General features: G+C 47.8%; 1 protein-coding gene across 1 annotated transcript in view; it reads right to left on the bottom strand.

Annotated features, from left to right (window-relative positions):
- The window catches only part of LOC144151773 (protein qui-1), a 733,079-nt gene that overhangs the window by 18,782 nt on the left and 693,839 nt on the right, over positions 1 to 20,458 (bottom strand). The window contains 4 exon segments of the mRNA XM_077682912.1: positions 864 to 1,054; positions 2,422 to 2,599; positions 9,349 to 9,695; positions 13,423 to 13,610. Of these exon segments, the coding sequence (XP_077539038.1) occupies positions 864 to 1,054; positions 2,422 to 2,599; positions 9,349 to 9,695; positions 13,423 to 13,610 (904 nt within the window).

Genomic DNA, 20,458 nt, shown 5'->3' on the forward strand with positions numbered 1-20,458 from the left:
TCCCTTCGCCTGGGGCGCGTCATCTGGCTTCATAGCGCATGCCTCAGAAGTGAAGCAAACAAAAGGAGTGCGCACGCCGTGGGTGCACAGCGTGTGACTCTGCGTTACTCAACGGCGCAGGAGTCACCTGCGAGCCAGGGGGCTCCATGCCGGCGCTGCAGCCGCTTCTGCTCCTCTCGGCGCAGAAGCACTCTTTTACTTTTCGATGCTTTCGAATTTTTCACATCATAAGAAATACTTAGGTGTCCTCGTAACTTCCTTGCTTTCTGCAATTTATGTTTTTCGCCAGCGTCAGAAGCCTTCGGTAGCACAGAACTGAACCTGCAAGCTTGAGTGTACGCAGCCTTGGCCAATTTACCTCGAATGAATATAAACCAGCCGTATATTAGCTAAAATGCATGATACAAAACGTCACGCGAGATAGCAAAACACCAAAAAAGCCCCAAAAGTCCCTAAAAAATTGGATTCTGCATGTTTCAACGTGGTTGGCTGCAGCGAAAAGAGCTCGGAACAGATCCCGTGCGGAGGCTCAGAGAAGACAGTGATTACCCGGTGCAGGTGCGAGTTTGGTTCCTAGCGAAAAGTGTGATGAAAGGAAGCGCCAGAAAGTTACGATATCATACGTGCGAACAGCTTTGAGAATAGGCTCCAAGATCACTAGACCACTGGACCCTTTGGAATGTGCAACCATGTTACCTGTGAAGGTCAGGCAAGGATGAACCCGTTTTCCAAATACCTTTATTTTTACCGTTTGAAATTTATTTTGTCCAAAACGCAAAGCTGATCGCCCTCAGGGGAAAACTTTTCCTCGTGCGTGGTAGGGGACGTCTGCTGGGAGGGGAAAAAGACAAGGAACTGCGTACCTTGAATGTAGAGACAACCAGGCCTAACGTTAGTCCCCAGACGCGTAGTGTGTTGTCCTCGGATCCCGAGACAACGAAGAGGCCGTTCGGGGCGAACGCCAGGCAGCTGATTGCGGCCGTGTGGCCGTCCAGGTTGGTGTGCGCCTCGCCGGTGCTCATCTGCCACACCTTCAGCTGGCCGTTCCGGGAACCTGACAAGGGTCAAACGCGCCCTCATCCTTTGCCCCGCTCCTCGATTTGGTCAACGAGAAGCGTCGACCACAATGAGTTAGCGCGCGTGTAGCTCGGCGACTCCTGGCATGCGCTACCAAACAACAAAAAAGCAACAAATGAGCAAGCTAGCGTACACTCTTAATAAAAAATGCGCGCCAGTCCACCCTGTGAAGGTGGTTGGAAAGCAAAGCTGCAAACGACACCTACAATGATTATTACCCATGTGACGTCACTTGAACTCACACACTTGGCTGTACAAGGAGTGAAACCAGAGACAAGTGAAATGCACTTAACCACACCCTTTATTACTTTAAAGAAATATTCGTTTCTAAGGTTAGATCAATGCATGATTTATGAACGGTGGTTGGTTGAGTTGTATTGTGAAGTACATGAGTGGAAACTTTTTTATAAAATTAAAGGAAGCTCAAACCCGGTGTTAAACGATCTCACTTCTCCGTCTCTGCCACCTCCGACGGAGGCGACGACATCCGACGGCGGAGACGGAGGAGAAGTGAAATGTCATGCGTTGGTGTGAGCTTCCTTTAATTTTTATAAGTCCTAGCGCATGCGCAAGGCGCGCACACGGCCGCTACACATACCATAGGTGGAGCGCGCAGCGGCGCGACAGGTCACGTGACGCTATCACTTGGCATTTAGCGAGAACAAGGAAGTAAACACGCAGATGTGCTCAGTGAGTGCACCGTCTTTCTCCCCCGTCTCCGCTAGGGCTCGTAGCTCAGTCGGTAAGACAACGGGCTCTCGCTTTATTTCTCTATTCGTTCCAGGTTCGATTCCTGGCGATGCCAGTAACTTTTATTTGTTTGCGGGAGTTTTCTGTTGACACCAACGGTCGCGACCGAACACTTGGGGGGGTAGAGGTAAAAAGCCTCGCTTTAAAATACCCCAGAGTCCGCTTCACCACAACGCACACGAAAGCAATAATTGGGATCACGGTGACACAGTAGGTCAATAACAAGGTAAGGGTGGCAATTTTACCGGGGAAATATGGTATGCACTGTGACATTACGCAAATGCGAATTGGTGTCGTAGCGCCGATCAGGTCCAATCGTATGTAGTGTCTGTTATTCGTCACATTTCCTGCTTGGCACGCAACCAGCGTTCAACAAGGTGTTCTAAGTTCTTTAGAGTGTACCAGGGCAATAAACAGCGCATAGGAAGAGTCACACCTTAGGATATCTATGGAAGGCCTGAACTCGTCACACAAACGGCTTTCAAAACGTCTAGAAATATTTACATGGCGTTGCCCAAAAGTGATCGCGCCAAAAATAGAATGTGCGCGAAACTCAATGTTGCAAGTTCCATGAATTAATCGAGGAGAGCCTACCGGTGACGGCTACGCTGCCGTCCCTGGACAGTGCCACGCATGAGACCGGGTCCTTGTGGATGTCGACCTTCTTGGACTTGGGCTGTGGGTGGCACATCTCCGTCTTCTTGAGATAGAAGTTCCAAACCACGATCTTATTTCCAGCGGCCGTGATCAGAAACGTGTCCCTACTTTGAGCCTGAAGACAGAACGAAAGACGAAGAAAATTAGGACTGTGGTCGTGCAATGCTAGAAGCATTCGAAAAAGGGTAACAACATGGGGGGCGGGGGGGGGGGGGTTAATTTAAGAAAATACCTTGGGATTACAGGTGTGTAATGGTGGGCATGAACCAAAACAGGAAAAAAAGAGTGAAACCTAAGGGCACTGAATTCTGCTTACGGGCGTTGAATGCAATTTGCGTCTGTATCTTTGCAAACCTTCCATATCACCGAATTCATAGATGTATCTTCTTCTCAACTTAAACCGAGCTTAAATTGCCGCAGTCTAAGTCGGCGTCCCTCATTTCATAGACCAAACGCGCTCTTCGATCGTACTTCAACCGTACTTCGACTGATCTTTGTCGGCCGAAATTCAAGTCTGCTTCGTAGCTATCTTGAAGGCTTGAAGGCAACTTCGTCACTTCGTTATTCCAACATGGAAGCTCGGCAGCGGCAGCGGCGCGACGTTGCGCGATGGATCGCCGGCTTCGAGGCAGTGTGTCGTGCCACTGATGTTGTTTTTGGTGACGCGTATACGACGAAAAGTCGAAAATACCGCTGTAATCGATGAGCGGCCACCAAAGCCGGTATACGATGATCGCCGGGGACTGCCACTGCCTACACTGCAGCTGCTGATGCTGACCCTCCGTTTTCGCCAGCTTTTACGGCTCCGGCTCCTTTCAAGCAGCGACGGGAGACTGGTGAAACCTACTGTGTGACGCACCGTAAGGAGGGTGACGAAGCTGATCGGAAAAAGCCACTGTTTGAGCGGCTGGTGCACTTCCCGGACGCGTCGAGGTAGTGCTGCAAATGGTATTATTGCCATTCACGGCACTCTGATGACGGATATCAGCCAACTTGCTTTTGCGCTTCGGTATCCCTTGAACTTGTCAACGAGTATACCTTGTCGCATCCCTCCCGAAAGTGGCTTCACGTGGTTAGTTTGAACATTTCCTGGTGTTTTTTTCTCTTTGTTGCAACATTGTGTGATTGTTAACAGTGTTTTTGGTCTGCACAGTAAATCCAGCGAAAAAGGAATGTTGTGCAGGTTATAGTGCGCAAGTTTCTCCTTGAGAGGCATATACATATTTGTTTTGCTTTAAAGGACTGGCCTTCAGTTACACCCAGCTCTATTCTGGCCTCAAAAGTGGTCTCACATGCACAAAGAGTTAGTGCAGCTCCAAATTTTTTACTTTATGGTGTAATCAGCAAGGTCATTTGTGAGGTAACCAAACAACGTATTCGGTGTGTTAACTGCATGCTAGCATTCAGGCAGCACAATCGAATGGAACCTAGGGCCCAATACAATTGCACAGTCATGTTTATTGAAAATGGCTTTTGTCGACCGTGTACTACACCACTAGTCCAGTCCCAGTGACGACACAGGGGCAGTGCGAGTTGCTGGCTAGTTTCCACTCCGTCATCTGGGGGCGCCAACCCACACTTACCAGTTACGACGTGCTCGCTGAGATAAGCGGGTGGTAATTTCTTGAACAGTTATAACGAAGAGCCTGATGCTACACACAGTTTTATGGAGACCGCACTGAAATGCCACTTTTTAAGTAAGCCGGAAAAAAAATTGTAGGGAATGCTCCGATGTAACTATTTTTTTTTCTTTTGCTGCCTGACAAGCTGTTACATCAAGACTCAGGAACGCTTCATCTTCCGTGCTCGAACAGCATTGATTGTTCTTGGCTTGCTGAGAACAACATACCGACAACCCACATTTATTTGATTTTAATCACCTTAAATAAACGGTTTTTTGCAACAACCGGATTGGCCGGCCGCAAACTCCATCCCTGATATCGTGTGATTTTCACATGTTCCTCAAACAGATATTTTCTTCTGAATTGCATTATCATGCTATAGCCTTCTTGTGGGGTTTGTTAGCTTGATGCATGATAAAAGTGGATATTGATGACTCAACTTGGGCAGCGACTCCCACATAGATTGGCTTTTGGCTCTCGGCACGGTATGCTTCGGCGCCTCTGCTCCGTCCTTGTAGTCGTATTTGCGTTGACGACCGCGCTCACCCGGTACAGAAACTGGCGGTACTTTCAAAGTACACAGTAAAATAATTTACACATTTTGGCTATAACAAGCACCCTTACACCTTTCCAAAAAAACAACGAGAAACACTCTTTGAAAGTGTGTAATAAACGATAAAACGCCCTTTAAAGAGGTGCATTCGTACTCTTTTGCTGGGATGTAAGGTTGTGATAAACGACAAAACGCTCTACAGGGTGTTCTTTTGTTTTTAAGTTAGGGTGTAAGGGTGTTTGTTATAGACAGTGATTTGGACCCTTAAGGGTATAAATCGTTTTACAGCGTAGATGCACTTTGCACAAAGAGACACGATGCGATTTATTTCCACAGGTAGACCGGCGACACTCTATGCCAGTCCTCACGTCCCGTCACGTGAACCTCCTCCTCACTGGCTGCACCGTCATGTCATCCCCTTAAGTCAGCAACAACCACGGAGCCACCACGTCACCGGCCTAACGTACTCGTATAGCCTCCCGGAGACCCCAGCTTGGTACCCAACCAAACCGAAATGCGCCAAATTTCCTTTCAAAGCCATTGATTCACTTTTTTTACAGGAAGTTCTACGTAAGAAATTTGGTGCCAATCCGAGCCTTTTTGGCGGGTTTTTACTCTTGTGCCGTCGGCCATTATTGGAACCATCCGCTGTGGACGGCCAACTACGACGCCTGATTTTAAAGACGAAAGTCTTTCTTGGGCTACTTAAACCCAAAAATTTTGGTCTGTAGGTCTGTTTGTCTCTCTGTCTGTCTGTCTGTGACTCAATTCAGCCACCCGGCCAAAGTAAAACAAGACCTTCGTTATAGTCTTATATAGTCACAGCTAAATATACCCCTTTAAGTCCGGTGTAATGTTCATACTTGTCAACATTGTTGAAGAAGAACACGACATTACGCAAATATAAGACAACAAAAATAATGCAGAAGTGATATTTGCAGTGTTCCTTTATAAAAAATCATGCTTGATTTTTTGCAAAATTAAATACTTCATCAACTGCAGAAAAAAAAAATACTCCGCCGTCGCCTGCTACCGCCCGCGCCACTATAGCTCCTGCGCCATTTTAAGAAATCAACCGGCAACAGATACGAAAGGTTCCACTAGATAGGTTCCACGTCGTTCTGCTTGGAACGCACGTGGAGAAGGGCAACGTGGTTCTATACACGTTGAAGTAGGGCGCCTCGATTCACGCGAGTCTCCGCCGTACGGCAGCGTTGGCATCGAGACACCAGGCCTGGAGCAGTGGAACACGGTAAATTTAAAATGATTCAAGCAAACCTTTGGCGTCTTTACCTTGGGAGGAGCGCGACGCAAGAGGAACAACATGAGAGGTGAGCGGGAAAGCGAAGAGAGGCATTTACTTGGCAAAAGTCGATAAAGACTATCGTATTTTGTAGACATTTGCAACGAAAGGAGCAGATACGCGGCCAATTTTTTCGGCTCCCGAGCCTTATCATGTTTTCGCGTTATCAAGGGGCAACAGAGACAAGCCTAGAGACGGGTGCGCAATTAATGACTGCTTAATACGCCAGAAACTATCCCTGATTCAAGAGTGCGGTTTCTTGGGCGACTTGGTTATCCATAACGAAAGAAAGTGTCGGGGAGGACGAAGACTGAACAAGACGACGGGACAGAGTGCTACCGACTCGTTTATTTTCACTACGGTTTGCCCTATTTTATAAGGGAACAGAGCAAACAGAACCGAGGGAGAAAGGGGAAAACAACATAAAATATATCTAAAAAATACAGGGTGAAGGAGAATGACATGTGATAATGTCGCTGTACAGGAGCGCGTGTGCGCGGTGAAACCTGCCGCGATAAAAATTGCATCTCTTTCTTTGTCAATGATATGGAAGCGGTGCTAACCAGAGAGATTATCGAGGCCCAGCAGATAGTTTCATTGAAAGACAAGTGCATTAGAACCGGGTCTATATCACTGACAAAGAAAGAGCTGCAATTTTTATCACGGCAGTAGGTTTTACTACTTACGTGCGCCCCCGTACAGCGACGTTTTCACATTTTCCTTCACCCTGTATTTTTTATATATTTCATGTTGTTTGCCCCTTTCCCCCTCGCTTCTGTTTGCTGTGTACCCGTATAAAATCGGGAAAGCCGCAGTGTATTTTCACTGCGGCTTTCCCGATTTTATACGGGTTAACCAGTTGTTACCGGGTTAACGGGTTATAACCAGTTGTTAGTAGCCCCGATTGAAGCTTGGCTGAATCAAACTTTGGGGGTTTACAGCCCAATTCTTTTCGCGTGTCTGAACGACGACAACCTTGGATCGGTTGAGACACGTCGTACCCAGAAGAAATCCGCAAGGGAACACAGCCTCACCTCCTTTACCTCGGGGGCTACCAAGTGGCCTCCAGGTTGTCACAAGGCTCAAACAGGGCAAGGCTCACGGAATACATTCTTCACAAATGGCGAGCTTAATACCAAAGAAGTTGCGACCTCCCATCTACACCGCCAGCATTATCGCCAACCATGCACCCCCAACATCAACACAGCCGGCCGCGGGGGTTACTTGCCTTACAGGAGCCACATTTAACACCGAGAACATTCTCTGGAGACGTCTCGAACTCCAAGCTGAACGGAACTGTTGTAAGGACAACAAAAATACTCCTCTACAGGTGTGATGGCTCGTGTTCGCCGAAAAAACTTGGGCAGGTGGTTGGCCTCAAGAAACTGTGCATGGTGCCATACTGGCACGGTGTCATCCGGCAGCACCACCAATCCCGTGAACCGGCGCTAAAAGAGACTATCGCTGGTCTTGTACCGGTCCGTGTATGTGTGTGCGCGTGTGTGCATTGAACTTCTAAGGATCGGCGACGGGACCCTTCCGAAAAATGGTCGAGCGCGCCCCACGGGGCCAGCAATGGGAATTTCGAGAGGCGGCGGGGAGGTGAGTGCGTTGGGAAGCGCCAATGAGTCACAGTGCAAAGGGCACCTTGCTACCGTCTTGGAGACCCCCCCCCGATAAGAAGAACTCCTTTTGTGACAAGCTAAGTGGCTCATTATGCTCCCGCCAGACACGAGTGGACAGTGGTCATTGACGGCGTGGGAGGAGGAGTGGAAGAACGACGAAAGGTATTAAAAGAGGAGGCCGACCGGAGGGCGAGGACAGCCAGATCTAGCGTCACTAAATAAAGGCTTATTTAGTGACGCTAGCCAGATCCAGGCAGTCAGACCGAGGGGCAGTCAGATCCGGGGGCGGACGAGACGGGTTGCGAGATGCGTTAGCGTGAAGACCGGGGGGGGGGGGGGGGGTGGGCTTCGGGCCCCGGAGTCTAGCCGTCACTCGGGTGCGACGTCTGACGGGAGAGCCATCTGGGGGAGCGGACAAGACGAGACGCAAGAAGCGGTAGGCCTAAGGCAGGGGAGCTTAGGACTCCGGAGTCTAGCCATCGATCGAGTGCGACGTCTGGTCACCTGTCTCCACACTTAGCCAACCGACGTCCAGCTATCGTTTCAGCCCGAGCCGGATAAGCCATCGCTGCGTACGCCACCTCTTCGTTCGAGCCCGAGCCACCGCGGCGAACGTCAGTCCCTTCGTAGAAGCCCGTGGCGCATCACGCCGAAGTAGCCCAGCGACGCCGAGCCGTAAGCGAGATCGAGCCAGTTGATCCTATTAAATTCCATGTAAAAACTTCCATGTGTCTGTGCCTCCATCTCCTCATGCCCAGTGTGGACCCAGGGTCACGTTGAGAATCCCGACAATCACACAGGGCTGGCTCTATCCCACAGTAGCCACAGAAGAGCAAGTTGTCAGTTGCTTATGAGACCAAGCCCTCGCGAGCGACATCCATTTGCAGATGTGAAAACATCCGACCTTGTTTGAGCCCCTAACAGGCCGAGTCGCCATTCCTGCGTTCGTTGCGTGCATCCGTTCTTTTGTTCGTGCGTTTGCTGCTTCGGGCCATTACATCGATTACAAGCATATCAAACAATCTATGGGTGAGATTCCGAAACATTTCATTCTAAAAAATATTACGGTTGATTCCTCTTTTATAGGAATCGGTAAAACACGAAAGCGAAATCTGCAGCTGGGCATGATCTGCGGGTCGGCGGCTGTCTTGTGGATGTGCTTGGCGAGCGACGTCCTGCTGGCGGGTCACTTCGGCAAAGGTGTACTGGCATCCTTTCCGTGACGGATATGACGTCAGTGAAATCTTGGTATATCCCGGCATATAACACTGTCGTGTTAAAATATAAACCCCGAAAACGAACAACCGTAAGTATAACGTACTCTTTGGTTCTAAATAAAGGTTGCTTCTCCGCAAGAAGACTCTGTGAGCAGGGTTGCATCCTTTACAGGCCGCTTGCTTCGTTGTACTGTCATCACTTCCGTGACGGATATGACGTCACTCAAATATTTGTGTATCCCGAAATAATACCCTTTCTTGTTAAAACAATTTGTTAACGGCGGTCGTCATATTCGCATGGCGCGACCGGACCGCTGGGCGCGAGAAGAGGATGCCGTTAGTAGTGTATCGGCCATGCTCAACCAAAACTTTGTGAACGATTGGCCGCGCATCCACAAACAAGTTTGGTTACACAAACCCTAGGAGTGCTATCTAGTGCGTGACCGTATTCCGAGCAGCCTGTGCCCCGTTGTTACCCGCCTCGTGGCGGCTCCAGGCGAAAAGCGGTGGCGGTGCAGGCAGTGGCCGCACCACACGCACCCACCTGGATGGCGGTCACGGCGGCGTCCGGGTGCGCGGCCAGCGTCTGCACGAGGCGCGCCGAGTGGACGTCGAAGACGAACGCCTTGCCGTCGCGCGTGCCCAGCACGCAGCGGCAGTTGTCGCGCGCGAAGGCCAGCGCGCTCACGCGGCCCGCGTAGCCCTGCAGGCAGTGCACGTCCGAGCCCGTGGTGAGCGAGCGCACCCGCACGCACTGGTCGGCGCAGCCCAGCAGCAGGAAGGTGCTGTCCCCCGAGATGCTCATGCGCTCCACGGCCGCCGGCAGCGACAGCGTGTTGAGCAGCGTGAACGACTCCAGGCACCAGATGCACACGCTGCAGTCCGACGAGGCTGCCGGCGGAAACGGGGAGGGGGCGGAAATTCGGTACAGCGCTACCGCTCGGTGTCGGGCCAGTTGGTGTGCACAAGAAATTAAAGGGAATCGACAAGAATTAAGAGGAGTCACTGTAATGTATGAGGCATCAAAGTAAATTGAATTGCTTGACCAAGTCTATTTAGGGGATATCAAAGTGAATTAGGATGAATCGAAGCGAATAAAAAAGCTAACAGTGAATTAAGATGGATTCAAGGTATTAGAAAGACAAAGCAAATTAAGTGGAATCAATGCGAAGTAAAAGGGATCAAAGTGAACTGAAGCAGAATATTAAGGAAATAAGTGTATATCAAAGGGAATCTCGACGAATCAGAGCTGAATAAAACAAGTTAAAAACAACTAGAGAAATAAAGTGAATGAATGTGAACCAAAGCAATTTCAGGTGGATGACAGGGATTGAACTGGGTGATGAGCAGGTTAAACTGAATTAAAGCTGAACCTCGTTATAACGAACACTGATATAGTGAATTATCGGCTATAGTGAACCAAATGCAAACTTTAGTTGGCCGCACTTCATTTCAAAGATACTTATTCTTTTTATAACGAAACCAAAAGAGCCGCACAATATCGGCTGTAACAAAAAAAAATATTCTGTTCCGGCGAGCCTCAAAACTCGAAAGGAGGCTGAGAAGCTACTTGGAAAAGCTCTTGACGTCCAAAACTGCAGAAGTGGAAAAGTCCCTTCCGTTAGTGAACGCTGAAAAACTTCATCCCGCTAAGTGCGGTGAAAAGCCACCAGACGAAGATCACGTTCTTTTTCAAATTAATCAGAACGCAGGCCTGTGTTGTCAAACGAACTTTGTTCTATTGTGATTTCTCATACTCATGTTCCCGTTCATTTAGTTTGCATTGCCACAAGGAGGCAGGTAAGGATTACCTCGTTTATAGTGGGTTGGAAGCCTAGAATAATGCGCTTTTGTACCTAGGTGTTTAGCGGTGAGCCCGATTGCCGATTTGTATGAGCCGATTGTTACCTCTGCTGTTACAACGAATATCCGATATAACGAACTTATTTTGTGCCCTGATACTATTTCGTTATACCGAGGTTCGACTGTTGATGACTAAGGAATTAAGACGAATTACTTAGCAATTACAGGGGACGATTCAGTGATTAAAATTGCATGACTGAACAAAAATATGGTCGATGGCAGATGTCTTAGTTAAGGGGCCTAATTACCTAAGTGACGGCATAATTTCGTTGTCGTGCCCTTAAATTAATAACTCCTCCTCTCTAACTTAAATTGATTCCCCTTAATTTATTTTGTCGTCAATCCCAATTTACTCGGATCCATCTTGTTTATTCAGTTTGATTAATCTTAATTCACTTTTATATATCTTATTCGATCGAATGATCTGCTTATTTCTCTTTTATTTACGATAATGCACCTCCATCCCTCTTAATTCACATTGATTCCTCCAATTTTCTTTGTCTTCTTTGGCACTTCACTCTGGGCCATCTTAATTCACTTTGGTTGCGGCTATTTCACATTTAACCATCTTAATTCACTTATCAAGTCACTCAGCCACTTAATTGCTCTTAAATTGCGTTGATTATTTTTAATTCACTGTGTCTTCACTCCTAATTTAATTTAGATTCATTTGGTAGATTCCCATTTCAATTCATTCACTTAACCATAGATAACTTCGTAGATAACACTTGTAGATAACTTCGTTGCAAAAATCGAGTCACTGTGTAATTATGAGTGTCATTGAAAATCTGTGAACATGTGAAATTGAGAATCTGCCCTGTCTTTATTGTCTGTCCTGAATTACCTGTATCAATGTGTATTTCAAAGTGTCATATTTTTTTTATATTTGCAATGTACCACTCCTGTATGAGCCTTTAATTAGGCTTACAGTATGTATAAATAAATAAATAAATAAATACAGTTTATTTGATTCTTTTTAATTTAAATCTTATTCACCTTCATTTGAATTGTCCTCCTTCCTAATTCACTTGAGAATCCTGTTGATTCGGTTTGATTTGTTTTAATTTTTTGATATGCCGTATTCATCGAGCGACGGCGTTAATTCACTATTATTTAAATTAATTCACTTTCATTCCGCTTGATTCGTATTGATTTCTCACCACAAATTTCAGTTGTCTTCTGTCGTAATTTACGCTGATTCATCTTAATTCCCGTTCGTTTCATTAATTCACTTTTATACAACTTATTTATTTACTTTGTGTAACTTTGATTCCTCACAATTCCATTGATTCCTTTTAATTGGCTTTGTTTTTCGTCTTAATTTGTTAGGTCACATCTTAATACGCTGTGAATTCAGTATAATTTTCATTCATGTTTATTCACCTTGATCTTACTCTTTCACTAAGTCATTCATTTATTTACTTTGGTTCATTTTACTTCGCATTGATTCCTGTTAATTTGGTGTGTACTTCTAATTCACTTTTTTTGTATTATTTCACTTTGACAATTACTTTGCCTTGTCATCCTTCTATATTCGCAGTTTCATTCGCACATGCCCACTCATGCTTTTGTTCTCTCTAACAGCCGTTAACTCCCTGGAGGCATCTAGGGGCTTATTTGTACCTCGGGTGTTTACTGCTGGCTTTCGCTCAAGGACTTTGAAGGACGAATGAATGACAGAGCATAAAGGGCTTTCCTGTTATCTTAACGTTATAATTATATCCAATAATGTTGGGATATAATAAGTGTATATTATTAGCAATGTTGTGCTACAGCAGCTCTTTTCCCTACATGCGAGAAAATGCACAACATTATTGTGAACAAACCTCCGCGCATGCTATGTTCGGTGTGTTGACCTCAAAGCATAGCCACTTGAACAATAAAAGAAGCTGTAGGAAATCCAACCGTCGGCGCCGTCGTGCGGCTGCCAATACCGGCGCATAAATTGGCAGCGCGCAACGCGCGATTACACGTGCAGTTTGAAAGAACGATGACGCGGGAGTTTTTTTCCGAGCGAAGACGCAGCAGACTAATGATGGCGCAGCAGTAGCGCGTGCTGAGCAACACCCATTCTGCGTGCGCCTCGCGGCCTGGGCCGCCAACAGCGCTTCTGGCAGCCCAAGCATCCCCTGTAGCAGCGGCGGCCAAAAATGCGAACAAAAACATGCTCTTCGTGTCAGGGTGGCCGCGCACGCGCAGTTGCAAGCTATTTCGAAATGGGTGTCACCGATAGGCGTCATTCGTGCAGCCTCCGGCACGGCGCTTGAGTGTTACAGACAAATGTGTTGCCGTCTGTATGTGACCGTTGCTGCTTTGAACCCATTCCCACGCACACAGGTCGAATGACATATCCACACAGGAGATTAGCGAAAAATGGAAGCACCAATATCTTACTAGTATATCAATACAGTTATCAGTTATCTGTCCGAGACAAATGCCCAAGTGCCCGCGTGTTTCAAAGTAGCGACTTTCCGACACATCGTATGAAACAGCGTCCTTAATCGCCATTAGCGGCACGTCAACAGCTCTCGCTGGAGGTCTCCTGTAAATTTTTCGGAAGTAGTTCTGATTAAAGTAACATAAAATTTCAGTGTATGTCAAGAAGTCCCCACAAAACTTTCAGGCGAATGGGGCCAGAATTCAAGCACTGAGGTGCCTGTATTGCGATGACACGGCCAGAGTCGTAGCTCATGACACGAACATTAGCAACCGAATGGCAGCTGTTAAGAAAACGGGTGCAGGAAGGGAGGCGCACCGGTTGCGAATATGTCGTCCCCGCGGTTGACGGCCACAGCACTGACGACGCCTCGATGGTTCTCGAGCCGCTGGACCAACTGGCCCGTGTCCAGGCGAGCCACCACCACCACCCCGATTTCGGAGCCGCTGAGCACCAGATCCTCGGTGTTTGTGCACGTCACGCACAGTACTCCGGCTACGTGATGGCTGCGCAGAGAAGGTGAGCAAGGCCTCCACAAGTTGCGGCCAGTCAAGCGAACGCTGTGCGTCTAGCGGCAGCGCTCGCGCATCCAAGCGCGAGTCATCAGGTGGAAACCGTCTAGTACAGGCTTACAAGTAAACATGTGACTCTTATCGCAGCATTGAAAGTTAAAACAGAGAGAGGAGATGGCTACTGGCAGCTGTCTTCTGATATCGCCGTCGTCACGTAGGTGTTCTATTCCCCCAGTAAAAAAAAAAGAAAAAAAAAAGATGGCGGAGCTTGCACAAGTCACGCAAGTCTTGAACGATGAAAACAGAAAAAGAAGGAGAAAGGTAAGGACAGAGCATAAAGAGGTGTGCCCAGCGTAAGGACATTTTACACCAGGGGTCGGCAACCTGCGACCCGCGAGGCAAAATTATGCGGCTCCTGGCACGACGTCAAAATCTCCCCTCTCCCCTTATCCCTTCCCAGCTGAAGGCCGACATGGCAGTTTTAACCTCAAATGGGGTTAGACCGGAACAAAGAAAGATCGCTTCAGTTGGCATTGTTCCCCATCTTCACATTTGTTGTTGTTGTTGTTGCGCCTTTAGATATAGCACATACCCAATCAGGGCATCGGCCAATCAACAGAGGACGGTTAAACTAAATGGAATTCTTATCTAATTATGAGACGCTTAGAAAGATAATTTATACCGGTTGGAAAGAGTTTTGCTTCCATAAACGACAGAAAAAAAAACTGAAAAATCAAGGCGAGGGTGACGAATCGCAATCATAAAGTGAATCTATTGGAATTTTCAATGAAGCGCAGGAGGGCAGAGCATACATCCCGGCAGCAGAAACCCGTTTCGGATGCCCCGAATGATAGTAGAGCCGGCCCTGTTAGGTATATCCCCAAACTGCAAAGCGGCACCTCCAGGGACTGACGTCTGAGGCGTGAAAAACGTCGACATGTGAAGAGGTAGTGTTCTACAGACTCGTCTTCGTTACAATAGCTGCACAGAGCTGTTGGCGCCGGACGAGACCTGTGTAAGTACCTATTTAACTGGGGTACTCAACGACGTAAGGCTGTAATAATCACCTCTAAGTTGCGCGAAGGGCACCATTCAGGCTTCCATGAGAATTTCAGATGATTAAAATTTCTTAATGACAATAAAACTGATTCTTGCTGTTCTTGGAGTTTCAGCATCCTACGGTACCTAGCAGCAGTTATTCAAGGTGTTGACTCAACGACGTCTACAACAGGCCCAGAAAGTGCGATCCTTGTTAGACAGTCGGCGGTATCGTTGAGTGTGATCGCCGCATGACCAGGAACCCAAAGAAGGTTAATTTCAGCGAGGTGAGGTGGCAGGAGTGACCGAAACGTCCTCAGAAGGGGAGTGTCTTTAGGGGAAGAAAGGGCTAAACATACAGAAAAAGAATCTGAAATTATGATTGGAGATCTAATTGATGCCTCCATCTTTGGTAGTGCCAGGACAATTGCCAGGAATTTCGCGAAGAATATGGGGATCAAATCAACCAGACGAACCGAAAAAGACCAGTGAAGGGAAAGGGAAAATATGCCTATACCGGATTTTCCTTTTCGTTGAGAGGCATCTGTATATATTACAGCACCTCGCTGCATGGAGGCCAAATAATCTTGGAGAAGACGACTGAGCAGTCGGGCTGGTAACAGTTTAGCATTTTTGGGAAAAATGTTCCGGAAATTGATATATAAAGGAGAACTCCGGTCAAGATATGGAATAACCTGATTTATTGCTACACCCAATGGAGAAAGGAAGCTCTGTACCAAAGTGCTTTGCGGACATAAGGATCTGGTCCATTGGTGCACCAGAAACGAAGCTGGTTCAGCAATAAAGATAAACTGCTCCCTGTTCACCCCAGAGCTATAAGCTCTCAGAAAAGTTTCCACAGTAAGTATCCGAAACCTATTTGGCAGAGGTGGAACGCGCGCTTCCAAGTAAACTACTGTATTAGCTGCATTCTTAAGGTAACCCTAAACAGCAGCGAAGAGCCTGGCGTTCCAGAAGAACCAGACGATGTAGCTTCTACGCCGCGGACCCAGCGAATAGCACACACCCTAATTCTAAAATGGGGCGAACGTACATTCTGTATATCATAAGGAGGGTCTCTCTGCGCATACCCTTTTTTCTATGACTGAGACGCCTCAACATCCAAACAGCACGTGCACCTTTGGCCTCTATGAGGGCTATATGTGGGGTCCAGTCAAGCTCACTGGTCTATATTATCCCAAGATACTTTAAAGAAGGAACCTGAGGAATTATGCACTGTCGGTAACTGAGAGTAATGTTAACAGAGGTTGAGATCGGAAAAACTAATAAGGAACATTTGTTGACATTCACAGAAAGACAAATACTGTCCAAACAGGGGGCAATAATGTTCAGATATGACTGCATTAATGCGTAAAGTGTTTGAATGTCAGGTGCTTATGCAAAAAAAGCAATATCGTCCGCATAGACATATCTAGAGACACCAGAAACCACCGGAATAGCGCTTACAAGGATGTTAAAAACAACAGGGGAAAGTACCGCCCCTTGCGGTGCACACCTAGACTGTGGCCGCTGCGAGGAAGTAAGATTAAATTTTACACAACTGAACTGCCTGTCTCTCAGAAATTCGCAAATGCAAGCTATAATGTACCTTGGAAAGTTTAAGACTTGTAACCAGGACAACAACACAGGTTATTCCACGCTATCAAAAGCTTTTGCTACCTTTAGGGTCACTAGAGCTGCAAACTGGTTAGTGCGACGGGCTTGTTTAATCCGGCTTTCCAGGTCCACATGCGCACTCCAAATCGAACACCCAGGGCGGAAACCAATTTGTCTTGGGCTAAAGATTCTAGAACTGGACACCAATTGCATTATGCGCTGCTGCAAGATCCGCTCGATTAATTTAACCACGTTCGATGTGAACGCGATAGGCCTGACATTTTCCATGAAGACATGACCAGCACTCTTAAGTACAGGAAGTATTTTGGCGAGACGCCAGACATCGGAGATCCATGCATGTCTAAATTCCATGCATGTCGTCATCGTCGTCATCGGAGATGACGACGATGACGACGACGAAGACGATGCCCTCAAGCAGTTTGGCGCGTACTCACAAGGGACAATTGGGGAGGGCTAAAAGGACTACTACGCTGCTCTTAGAGCTGGCAGAGGAGGAGGGGGCGGAGGAAAAAATTTCCCCGCATTTCCCCAAGGGGAAGAATGTGAAAGTGCGAATGCAGGAGTTGAATTTGCGCGGTTCGGTAATGTTCGCGAAAGAGAGATCACACACACACACACACACACACAACTACAAAGAAAGAAAGATGCATTTATTCACAGACACCTATTTGTGTTGTCGTTGTACTTGATTGCTAGAGCGGATCTCAGCTTTAAAATTTCGTGTCAGTACTCCTTTAAGCGGGTGCATTAGCCCTTCTCACGCCCGATTCCTGGCCAATCCCCCACGTGGGTATGTGCTATGCACAGACACCTATTTGTGTTGTCGTTGTACTTGATTGCTACAGCGGATCTCAGCTTTGAAATTTCGTGTCAGTACTCCTTTAAGCGGGTGCATTAGCCCTTCTCACGCCCGATTCCTGGCCAATCCCCCACGTGGGTATGTGCCATGTCAGCGGCCAGGCAGCGCGCGCCCATCTCCCCCCGTTGCCAAGGAAGACGAGGAGATTCCTGGCCAATCCCCCACGTGGGTATGTGCCATGTCGCCCATCTCCCCCCGTTGCCAAGGAAGACGAGGAGCGCGCGCACCCGCAGCTGTTGCTATGTGGACGGACGGCGGTCAACGGAATTCAGGGTCGCTTATAAAGTGCATTCGCACTTAAAACGCTTATGGAAGTCGATATAACAGAAAAAAACTGGCGCAGCTCGCACTATTGGTGCAAGGCTGGACAAACAGCAGAGCTGGGGGTCGACCAAGCTTCTCCCCACACTGACAGCGGATTCTAGGAGACAGGGAGCAGCCGGACCCCAGAAGTGCAAAGCCGTTTAGGACGGCACTGTAAGGCAAATACCATTAAGTATGTACAGTGATTTATTCAGTGGCAATCGTCGTCATCCCTTTAGTCGTCGTCTCCCGCCGGCACAGCCGCGTAGGGCAAATCCTCTTGAGCGGGTCCTCGCCTTGGTGGACCTCCACTTCGTCACCTGGTCCGCTGGCCGTCTCCATGTGTGGATTGTGAAGAAGGTGGAGACAATGGAGACGGTTGCCGCATAGAGTTTCATACCAATATACACTAGAGGGAAATCACAGAACAGGGAGGGGAAATCTGGCGCCGCTGTCTAGGTGGAGCCGCGCTTCGGCGAGCGTTCCGTCATGTACCGGTCAGGCACGTTCCACTTGTCCTTGACATGGCTCATGAAAAGGCTGAAAAGTTGGCTCTGACTGCAAAAAAGCAACAATATTACTGCAGAAGGGTCATCAATTTTGTTTTGTTATTATAAAATTGAACCGCCAGAAAGATTAATTTGTCAGTGATGCTCGATGAACAAAAGCGCGTCATCCCTATTTCATATTTGCCGCGCTTTCGAGGCGCTTTTTCAAAGAAAGTGCTACGAGTTGTGCCGCGCCTCCGCCAGATGGCGTCACGGGTCCCGCGACCGAGAGAAGACGCAGTGAAACATCCCCCTCGCGAGGGGCACGATCAAATGCAGAGCATTTCCGGGGGCGCACGACGTTAAGTAGTTTGCGTTGCGTTAATGTTGTTGCACTTGTGGAAACTGCTGACGAGAGAGCGCTCGTCAGCAGTAATTTGAATGAGTCAACGATATAAGGCGCGTTCGTAGCGTCCCATTCTGTGTCGGCTTTGTGAAGCAGTGGGAAGAGCACCATGTACATTGCGTTCCGCCCGCAGGGTCGAGGGATCGAAACCGGGCGCCGGATAGTATTTTTTTTTATATAGTAAGGAGGGGTGCGGTGCGGACTACGGACGTCAACGCGGGTGACATCGTGAGTTACTGAAATGCTCTGCATTTAAAAAAAAAAAACTGCCACTCGTTTTTGTTGATTTTGGCTTCCAGACAAAAAAGAAGCCATATGGCTAGCTAAGCCAAGTAGGAGAGGAACGTCGCTAGCGGCAATGGCACCGCCCACGGCGGCCCGCGACTGCAGCGACAGATTTCCATCCAGTATATATTAATATGAAACTCTATGGGTTGCCGTCTCCATTGCGGATGGCTTGGCAAATTCGTCGTCATCGTCTTCGGCGCGGCAGACCCGTGGTGCGCCGGTCGCTACACGGCGACGACGACGAAGGCGGGACCTCCTCGTTTGGCGTAAGCCCACGTGCAAGCCTGAACGACGCGGGCCGTCGCTGCGAGGCACGCGCTCACGTGCGCTCGAGGTTTTCTGTCTATGCTGGACGGATTTCTGTCGGCCTAAAAAGTTCTGCTGTTAAAAAAAAAGTGGGTGGAATCATCTCATATTAGAGAGCCTTGGGCTACCGTCGCTGCTCGAGCCCAAATGACCAGGTATTCTTGGTTCTCAAGCGGCGAGCTGGCGAGCCCGCTCTCCCACTGCTCTGGGGGAGCGGAACATTGAAGGTGTTTGGTCGTTCCTATGCAAGGTGATGAGTATATCCCGGGACGTCGCAGCAAGAGAAAGTTTATATAAGAGAAAAGAAGATGGGAGAGAAAAGAAAAGAACTACGGCGTAATCAGTGACGACCTATATTAGCCGATAATTACAGCACCCGGAGAAGCCTGACGTTGAAAGATAAGAAGGAAGTTATGAACGAATATTTTCATTTACATACCACAGATTTTCTCTCCCCAAAACTGAATAACTGACTTAGAAAGGGCCATTTCCATATGTTTAAACAGCTCCTCCGAGATCGAGGACTAAGACCTTTATCTTAAAATTACGGTCATATCAGGAGACAGCGGCCATTAGCCATTTCCTCCTTTCTATATTATTTTCAGCATAAAGCTTTTTGAGCCCAAACCACAAGGACCATCCCCCTCCACTTCCTGAAGCGTGCCCATACAAACACCCACCCATTCCGTACCCCTTTTTACAAAACATGCAACACGCACAGACAAGTCGAAATAAGGGACGGCTACGCAGGAGACCTGCGAATTTGAGTGAAAGTTGAATACATCATTTAGTGCAAGTATTGGTAGATTGAAATTGATTAATTTATACAATCTTTGATATCACTGATTGTTTCGTAAGGTTTTTTTTTTTTTCAAGTATTTTTATTAGCCTTTTTTAAGGTGTGGTCCGTACGTGACCTGCCGGCCGAATGAAAAGCACTATAAAAAGCACGAAGATATTTGTAGAACGTGTACCTAGATGGCGCAATTTTGCATTTCGCCATGTGGGATATGAAATGTGAATGCGCAACCGGTACATACACCATGATGTTCTGCGAAACGCCATATACCACGAATGCAACCATCTTGGGCCCTACAGCACACGCTACGAATAGTTGTATTTGGGGTTTAACGCGCTGAGGGCTACATATAGGCTAAGAAGCTCGCCGTAGCGGAATGCTGCTGATAATTTAGACCCCATAGGGTTACTAAAGCGCAAGCTTGTACAGACCGATACTTTTGTTTTTCGCCAAACAGCCGCGCGAGTGGGAATCGATTCCTAAATCTCGTGCCCAGCAACTCCACGCCTTAGTCGCTGATTCCCACCGTGTTGGATGCACAAAAGACGCCCGCTTTCACTGCTTCAGTCACACTAGTACGATTTAGGTGAAGGTACAAAGGCGCCCACTCGGTGCGACCTGGCTGTTTCACTGAACGCAGTCGGGTTGCAGAACGAGGCGAAAACTTTGGGGAGAACCCGGGGAGAACACGCGCAAAGCTCATTAGATTTTAGCCAG

Source organism: Haemaphysalis longicornis, unplaced genomic scaffold, assembly GCF_048455015.1.
Source record: "Haemaphysalis longicornis isolate Haplotype H1 unplaced genomic scaffold, Haemaphysalis longicornis Haplotype H1 scaffold_1, whole genome shotgun sequence".
In the NCBI taxonomy this organism is placed as follows: Eukaryota; Metazoa; Arthropoda; class Arachnida; order Ixodida; family Ixodidae; genus Haemaphysalis; species Haemaphysalis longicornis.